This window comes from Trachemys scripta, chromosome 15, assembly GCF_013100865.1.
Source record: "Trachemys scripta elegans isolate TJP31775 chromosome 15, CAS_Tse_1.0, whole genome shotgun sequence".
In the NCBI taxonomy this organism is placed as follows: domain Eukaryota; kingdom Metazoa; phylum Chordata; order Testudines; family Emydidae; genus Trachemys; species Trachemys scripta.
This window is the reverse complement of record NC_048312.1, coordinates 30,446,813-30,455,649: the sequence shown is the minus strand read 5'-3', so window position 1 is coordinate 30,455,649 and position 8,837 is coordinate 30,446,813. Positions and strand designations below refer to the sequence as shown.

General features: G+C 59.0%; 1 protein-coding gene across 1 annotated transcript in view; it reads left to right on the top strand.

Moving 5' to 3' along the window:
- The first annotated feature begins 522 nt into the window (after positions 1-522).
- Positions 523-8,837, top strand: part of NIPSNAP1 (nipsnap homolog 1) — an 18,242-nt gene continuing 9,927 nt past the window's right edge. The window contains exons 1-6 of the mRNA XM_034791177.1: positions 523-679; positions 4,302-4,429; positions 5,320-5,365; positions 6,481-6,575; positions 7,696-7,766; positions 8,065-8,205. Coding sequence (XP_034647068.1) covers positions 603-679; positions 4,302-4,429; positions 5,320-5,365; positions 6,481-6,575; positions 7,696-7,766; positions 8,065-8,205 — 558 coding nt within the window. The 5' untranslated portion in view covers positions 523-602. The remainder of the gene's footprint in view (positions 680-4,301; positions 4,430-5,319; positions 5,366-6,480; positions 6,576-7,695; positions 7,767-8,064; positions 8,206-8,837) is intronic.

The window sequence follows — 8,837 nt, the reverse complement described above, 5'->3', positions numbered from 1 at the left end:
CTGGAAATGGGGGGGGGGGGACACGGGGCTCTGTGTGCTGCCCCAGCCCCCAGCACTGGCTCCCCACTCCCATTGGCCAATGGGAGCTGCAGGGGTGGTGCCTGCGGGCTGAGCAGCGTGCAGAGCAGGGCGCGCGTGGTGCCAGGACAGGCAGGGACCCTGCCGTAGTCCGGCTGGGCCGCTGGCTGGGGCCACACCAGGTAAGCCCGCACGCACCCCAACCCCTACCCCAACCCAGTGAAAGCGAGTGAACCAAACCACCCAGGGCGGGGGAATGCAGTGAGCGGGGGGCGGGGCCTGGGAAAGGGGCGGGGCCTAGGGAAGGGGCGGGGCTAGGATGTGTGGGTTTCTGGGATTAATGGCAACCCTGGGGGCAGGCCAGGGATGGGGCGGGGCGGGGCAGGTTTCAGGGGGGATGTGTGGGGCTCGGCCCCTGCGGGCTCCTCCTGCCGGCTGCAGCGGATTAGGGCGCGAGGGAGGCGGCCCCGGCAGCGCGGGACGCCGCGGGCTGAGCCTGCCCCTGCCCCTGCCCGGCCGGGCCCCGCCTCCCCGGCCCGCCCCCGCGCACCGCCGGGCTGCGGCGGAGCCTCCGCAGCGCGAAGATGGCGACGCGGGTGTGCGGGAGCCCGGCGCTGCGGCGGCTGCTGCGGGGACCCTGCCTTGCCCTGAGCGGAGCCCGGTGAGCCCCGGGTCACCTCCCGCCGCGCCCCCGGCTCCGGCGTCGCCCCTGTGAACCCGGTCCCCGGCGCCGCCCGACGTGTCCCTCCCCGGGGCCCCGTCACCTCCGGCCCCTGCGCCCCGACGTGTCCCTCCCCGGAGTCCCCATCTCCTCCGGCCCCTGCGCCCCAACGTGTCCATCCCCGGAGTCCCGTCCCCCATCACCCCTGCGCCCCGACGTGTCCCTCCCCGGAGTCCCGTCCCCCATCACCCCTGCGCCCCGACGTGTCCCTCCCCGGAGTCCCGTCCCCCATCACCCCTGCGCCCCGACGTGTCCATCCCCGGAGTCCCGTACCCCATCACCCCTGCGCCCCGACATGTCCCTCCCGGGGCCCCCGTCTCCTCCGGCCCCTGCGCCCCGACGTGTTCCTCCCCGGGGCCGCCGTCTCTTCCAGCCCCTGTGCCCTGACGTGTCCTTCCCCAGAGCCCCCGTCACCTCCGGCCCCTGTGCCCTGACGTGTCCATCCCCGGAGTCCCGTCCCCCATCACCCCTGCACCCCGATGTGTCCATCCCTGGAGCCTCCGTCACCTCCGGCCCCTGTGCCCCGACGTGTCCCTCCCCGAGGCCCCCATCTCCTCTGGCCCCTGTGCCCCAACGTGTCCCTCCCCGGCCCCTCTGCCCCGTAAACCCATTACCCCAGGCCCCACCCCCACCATGTCTATCCCCTGGGCCCCCATCACCTCCGGCCCCTGTCACCCAACGTGTCCATCCCCCCCCGTACCTCCCTTACCCCAGGCCCGTCCTCCAATGTGTCTATCCCCTGTGCCCCATGCCCCCATCACCTCCAGTCCCTGTGCCCCAACCATCCCCAGTGCCCCCGTACCCATTATTATGTCAGGCCCCTGTGCCCCAAAGTGTCCATGCCATGCACCCTCATACTCGCATTACCCCAGGCCCTTGCCCTCAAAGCGTCCATCCCCTGTTCCCCCATACCCCATTATGTTTGTCCCCTGCCCCCCAAAGTGTCCTTCCTCTGCATCCCTGCCCCTCATACTCCCATTGTTTCTGGCCCCTGTGCCACCCCTTCCAGTGCCCCCCATCTGTGTCCCTTTCCCTCCATCACTTCTCCCAAGGGCCTCTCCACATCTGGGACACCATGTGCTCCCCATCATCCCCGCACTCCTCCCTTCATTAGGGCCACTGTGGGCCCTTTGTCACCTCTCCCCCTGCTCCTGTGTCATCATCTCCCTCCCAGTTCCCCCCTCCTAGCCTGGACCTCTGCACCCCCATTGTCTCTCTCCTCCATCACTGTGACCTTTTGCTCTTGGCTTGGGAGCCTTATCCTCTGGCTTATCATAGGCACTTTAGTATCTGAGTTTGCAAAATCCTCACCCTAAGTTTGGCAAGGGAATTGGGGGGTCGGGGGCAGCTGTTTGAATGGCTGGGGAAGGGCAGCCCCAAGCTTGGACTGAACCCTGCATGCTTGAAAGGCCAACAATTAGCTGCAAGTGGCCCCTTCTCCAATGCCCAGGCAGCCACGGTCAGGCCCAGAGGGCAGGGCAGGCCACGCCACGCGCTCCTGTCCCAGGGTACTGTAGTGTTAGGAGAGAGAATGAATCAATTTCCATGAGTTTTATACAACTGAGGGGAGCAGGAGAGAGGGGGGGACCCCTAGGAGCTGACTTGCAATCACGAGGGGTCATTTACACTTAAACCAAGGGGCCTGATTCTGCCCTCCAAGTCTGGAGTAATTGCACTGAAATCAAAGGAGTAAGAGGAGAAAGACCTGTAGCCTCAAGAGCCACTTGAGCTGTTATGCCCCCTAACCTGGGCGTAACAGATCTGCAGCAGAATAGAGCCCCCAGGTTAATGGCAAACAATCCTGCCCGTCCAGCTAGATTTCAAACTTCTTTGTAACAATTATGTGGCAAGGGACTGATGGGCAGCTCAGGCCCCAGGGGGGTCACTCCCGGCTGCTCTGGCTCATTAGGATTCGGAGGGTGGAAGGATGGAGGAGGGGGCCCAGTGGGGGGCTGAAATGTTCAGGAAGCATCTGGCAGGTTTGTTTGAAGCCAGGAGAAGGGTTGTTTATCTTTCTCTCTGTTGTTAATGTGTTACTAGAGGTTGTAGCATTGGGGCAAAGGTCCTGCCAGGCACAAATTGTGGATGTTGTATCTCTGCTGATTTTCATGGGAGGGACAGAGGTGGGGAGATGGGTCTGTATCTACATCAGTACACCATGGCAACACTACTCTGGCACCTCCAGGAAGTTTCCAGCCCTTATGGTTGTGAAGATGACATTCTAAAGATGTCCTGATGCAGCACTGTCTTCCTGAGTCTGCAGCCAGCCTGCAACAATAGCTCTGAGAGAAATGTGCTTCCTTGGTTGTTAGCACTATAAATGTCGTCACTACCACATTGTTGATTTGTTTTACCAATGATGAATTGCTGGGTTAGGGGCAGACTTTGAGAGGAGTGCCGATATCCCACCTGTGTGCACCTTTCACCCCCTTGTGTAACCCCCGGAGACAGCCTCTTACTTTGCACGTGCAGGTGAAGAGTTTGGAGAGGCCATCTCCAGTTGCTTATTAGACAAGGTCTTGGACTGAAGGTGGCGCATCCTGCGTTAGTGGGGCTTGAACAGGAGGCAGCCTGATAAGAGTCTCTGGCACAGGTTTCTCTACGCTGTACCACATTTCAGCAGTGCTCCTTTTCCTGAAGAGCCACAGATTAGACAGGCCTGCAAACCTGGTCTGCAGGGCCTCTGCTGCCGGACTCTGAAAAGGAGCTGTGCAGCCAAGCCCATGCACTCTAGTGCTTCGCGTTCTCCTCGCCTGCAATGCCGCCCTTCCTACTGGCTCTGGGGAGTGGAGTTCTGAAACCCTGTGGTATTTTCTAATCCCAGTTCTTTGGTATTAGGACCTCAATTGTTAATTACCAAGGGTTCCTTGAAGAAATGTTGCTTCCTGTGTTTTACAGGTAAGTATTTTTGAGCCTGTGGCAATCAAGGTCTGTCTATTTTTGGTTGATAAAATGCGCTTGTCCTCCTCTCTAAGCAAGTGGACCCAATTAACCCCCCCCCCCCCCAGACTAATGCAGCAAGCTGCCTCAGTGTCAGCTAGTGGATTCGGCACATCTCCCCTTGAACAGAGCCTTGAACCCTGTGTCGACAAATAGGCCAGCGAGCCAGCCTGATCCAGTGGGGGTGGGGGATTCGAATTCCTGACCGCCTGGGGGAGAGCAGTTTGGAGGAGGGGCATGTGTTGCTCGCTGTGGATGCCCTGCACTCTGATCCCCTGAGGATTTTGGTGTTCTCAGAGGGCCGGTTCCTTACACAGGTAACAAGACTAGTTCAGTTAGGTGGCTGTGTTACGGATTTGCTTCCTCATCTGGCCTTGTTCAGTTACCTGCTCCTGGCTGCTGGGACAATGCTCCTGGCAGGGTGTAGGTCAGTCCTCCAGGGCCTCTTTCTGGGCAGGGACTTTAGAGCGCCAGGGAACCCAGCAGTGCATGGCAGATGCCTCCTGTTGCTGTTGACAGCCTGTGGGTGCCAGAGAGAGAGGGCCTGACTGCAGTCCTGTATTTACTCCCTCCTATGCCTCGGCCCATCTCTGCCTTTGCTGATCTCTGCGCCTTCTTCCAGGGGATACTCCAGGGACAGCGAGGGCAGCTGGTTCCGCTCACTCTTTGTCCACAAAGTGGATCCCCGAACGGACGCTCATTCCACACTCTTGTCGAAGAAAGAAACCAGCAACCTGTACAAGATCCAGTGTGAGCTGCCCCTCTCCTTATCCTTCCCTTGGCTCCTGTGTTCCTTTCCAGGCCACTGCAGTCTACACGCCAGCATCAGGGAGGGTGGACAGTGTTCAGGGATAGCCTTGTCATTTGTGGGGCTCCTACCTGCTGGCGGTGGATCTGGAGGGCCCCCCACATGCCAATCCTGTTGGGGAAGTGTCTCCATTTCCACTCCTCCCCCCGCCCCTCCCTGGTTGCAGGAGAGATGAGCCCGGCAGTGAGCTGCAGGGTAGCAGGGCCCCAAGCAGATGTTTACCTTGTGTGTGTTTAAAGCTGGCCCTGCATGGGTGGCGCTAGCGGGGGTGTGGAGGGCTCGTCTGCCCTCTGAGCTGGGGGCAGTGGGGGAGGGGAATCTGACTGGCAAATCACCCAGCTGGCCAGGGAAGGGCCTGCCAGGAGGTTAATAAACCTTCTCAGGGATACGGCACCTGTATGCACACGCAGACAGGGCTCTGCTCGCGCACCTCACTGCCCTGCATGCCCCTGCTGCCCATCTCCCCGATGCGCCTTAGTCCTGCCCTGCAGCGCCCCCTGCTGTTCACTTCCTGGTGCTCTTGAAGCTGAGACTGGCAGTCGTGCCAAGTCAGGGGCTGGCTCCTGGTCTTCAGTGCCTGACCCCACTGTGCATTAGAACCAGGGTTGTTCAGAGAATTGTGGTGTGTGTGTGGTGGGGGGAGGTGGGTATGTGAAAGCAGTGTTACTGTTCGGAGAGTGAGAGCTGCATGGAGGCCAGACTCCCTCATGTCGCTTTGCGCAGCCCAGGAAGATGGCTGGCTGCTCTTAGCCCTGCCCTTGTGTTCCCTGGGGCTTGGGGCTGAATTTCTGCCCTGCTGACGTGACTTTTTCGGTCTGTTTCCCTGCTGCAGTTCACAATGTGAAGCCCGAATGCCTGGACGCTTACAACAGCCTGACGTGAGTGTCGCCCCCACCCCCACCTCTGCAGTGGCAGGAGCCTGTGGTGTAATAGGTTCTAGCGGGGTTGACTGAAGGAGCTCTTCCTTGTACGGGCCCCTGTGTAGGGAGGAGAAGGGCCTTGAGGTTAAGGCACAGGACTGGGAGTCAGGATTCCTGGGTTCTGTGTGACCTTAGGCAAATCACTTCCCCTTTCTGTGCCTCAATTTCCCTTTCCGTAAAATAGGGGAGGGGATTCTGACTCACCCCTCGCTGGGCTGTGGGGTCTCACTCCTGTTTGTTTCCAAAGTGCATTGAGATCCTCAGCAGACTGATGTGAGAGCCCCAGCTCTGCCTCTAAGCTTCCTTCTGCAGCTCCATGTTTATTCCCCAGCCACTGCTCCTGCTCCCCCTTTTATCTCATCTTCCTTCCCTGTCCCGTGAACCCCAGGTTCACGGACTCTGAATTGTCCCTAGCCTCTGTTTGGAATGGATCACTTGATGATTACCGTTTCTGTTCATTCCCTCTGGGGCACCTGGCATTGGCCACTGTCAGAAGACAGGATCCTGGGCTAGAAGAACCTTTCGGTTTGACCCAGTCTGGCCGTTCTTATGTCCTCTGAGGCCAGTGCATCCATCATCCCTCTTGCTGTCTCCAGGGCCTTGGCTTTCAGTATTGCCCAAGGAAGCACGAGTGTGTCACCTTGAGTTGGCTCACTAGCAACCAGCACTTTCCTCCAGTTCATACCCAAGACATTCCCTGCTGGGTTGGAAGGGCGAGTGGGGGGGCATGGGTGGAGTCTTGGCCGGGACCAGCCCATTACCCCCTGTAAGGGTGGGGGAGTGTTTGGTCACTGCCAGAGCCCTGTGTTCTCTCACACTGACCCCAGGCCCAGCATGCACTGATATCTCTGCCTTGGAGTGGCAGCTGGTGCAGCCCCCCATTAGCTGGAGGGGTGAGGAGAGATACCAACCCTTCCCTCTGCCAGCTTCAGGTCTCTGCCTCTTGCTTCCCCATCTGCCCGATCCCGCGTAGCCTGGGCAGCGGGAGGAAGGACCTTAAATGCAGCTCTTCTGCAGGGCAGTCCGAGCCACCCATGGGTATTGCCCCTGTCACCCTTCTGCATCCTCTGCAGGGAGGAGGTGCTGCCCAAGCTGCACTCAGACACGGATTACCCTTGCGACCTGGTTGGGAACTGGAACACGTGGTACGGAGAGCAGGACCAGGCAGGTGAGCAGGTGGCCGCTGGGCAGGACTCGTGGGCTCACGGGGTGGGCATTGCGCAGCTCAGGAGACATGTTCCCTGCCCTACCAAGGGCCGGGCACATTGACTTGGGGTGTGGGATGAAGACCTGAATTCTTCATTGCCCAGAGCTGGCCTCAGATGCACTGCCTGTACTCCTCTCTGTGGCTTTCCTGCCCTCTGGTGGAAACAGACTGAAATGCAGGTGAGGGTGGGTTCAAATTAAATCAGGGGTCTCAAACTCCCAGCCTGCGGGCCATCTGTGGCCCGAGAACCTCCCCAACGTGGCCTGTGGGGCTCCAGCAGTTTTGGGGCGGGGTCTCTGCCTTGGCCCCGCCTGCCACCCCGGGCGCTCCCCCGCCACACACGTCCCCTGGGCAATTTACAATGGCCCAGGGACCGGCCCAGGGACCCACCCACCACCAGCAGCGCAGCAGAGCTGAGCGGCTTCTGCCTGCTCGCTTCAGTGGCTGCCGGCCCCTCCCTGTGGCCCAGGGACGGGGCTGTGCCTCCACGTGCTGCCCCCCCTCCTCCCGGCCCACCCCGCCTTGGAGCCCCAGATAAGCGCTGCACCCACACCCGCTCCTGTGTACTTACCTAGTGAGAGTAAAGCCACACTTGAAGATGGTCAAACATACCCTTGGCCCCAGTCTCTGGCTGTAAAGAAGGAGAAGCTAACCCAGCACCCCCTCTCCACGGGTCCCATCAGCCACTTTTGTGCTTGGGTCGATAGCACAGATGAAATCAGAAGCAACAAAGCCAAGTCATGCAGAAAATCCTCCTTGCCCAGCGTGGGGTAGCGAATCAGTGAGGGGCCAAGGAGGGTGAAATTGGCAGCGAAGGTCAGGGCTGCAGCACTACTCCAGACTAGCCCAGAAAGGAGGCCTAGCTTTGGAGAGAGCCATGGGTTGTGGTGTGTATGTACTGACTTCCTCCGATCCTGCTGGGCAGGTCGCCTGGCAGCTCTGCCCTTGGCCGAGAGAGAGGGTGGAATTAGCCCTGGAGCATGAGGCAGCTTGGGTGGAGTGCCTGAGTCCCTGGACAGTTGCTGACCACTCGTGTTCGCCTCACAAGGGCTCCCAGCCAGGCCTGACTCTCTCGTTGCAGTGCACCTGTGGCGTTTCTCCGGCGGGTACCCGGCCCTCATGGACTGTATGAACAAACTGAAACAGAACAAGGTATGGCACACCTCACCGCAACTCATCCTAACCATAATTCCACCTCAGCTCTGCCATACGCTCCCCATGGCGCTGCATATGTACTGACCCCATGCTAGGTGATTGCAGTCTCCCTGCCACGTGCATCATGCCCCTTTCCCAGCTGGCAGCCCCCTGCCTCCCCTTCTTCCCCATGCAGGTGCTCCAGGCAATGTGCCTGCCAAGCCGCTGGGCACAGTGGAACTCTGGTGCGCATCGCTGGGATTCATGCTCCCAGCCCCTGGGGGCAGCGGCTTCCCTCAGCTGTTGTTCTTTGCAGGAGTATCTGGAGTTCCGCAAGGAGAGGAGTAAAATGCTGCTGTCTCGCAGGAACCAGTTACTCCTGGAATTCAGTTTCTGGAATGAGCCTTTGCCCCGGGTCGGGCCCAACATCTACGAGCTGAGAACGTACAAACTAAAGGTGAATCGCTCCTTCCTGAGCCGCGTGGGGGAGCAGCGACCAGGGCTGCTTGCTGGGCTAAGGACAGTAGAGCAATGAAGCAGCACAGCCTTTAGACCTGTACACAGGCAGGTCTCCTTGCTCAGACCAGGCCTTATTACCCAGGGTTATGTGAACCCCAAACCCTGGTAACTAATCTTTGTCTTCCAGACAGTTTCAGGAACTAAATCAATGGGGGACACTGCTCCTCCATCTGATAAATGACTGGTACAAACAAGTATCAGAGGGGTAGCCGTGTTAGTCTGAATCTGTAAAAAGCAACAGAGGGTCCTGTGGCACCTTTCAACTAACAGAAGTATTGGGAGCATAAGCTTTCGTGGGTAAGAACCTCACTTCTTGCATCTAAAGAAGTGAGGTTCTTACCCACGAAAGCTTATGCTCCCAATACTTCTGTTAGTCTTAAAGGTGCCACAGGACCCTCTGTTGCTTTTCATGAAAGGAAGTATTGAGTGATAAAGGGCTCTTTACTTTTGCAGAGAAAGGCATAACAAGAACCTATGGCTGGAAGCTGAAGCCAGACAGAGTTAACTTAGAAATAGGGAGCACCTTTTTAACAGTGAGGGTGACTGACTTTGGAACCAACTACTTAAGGA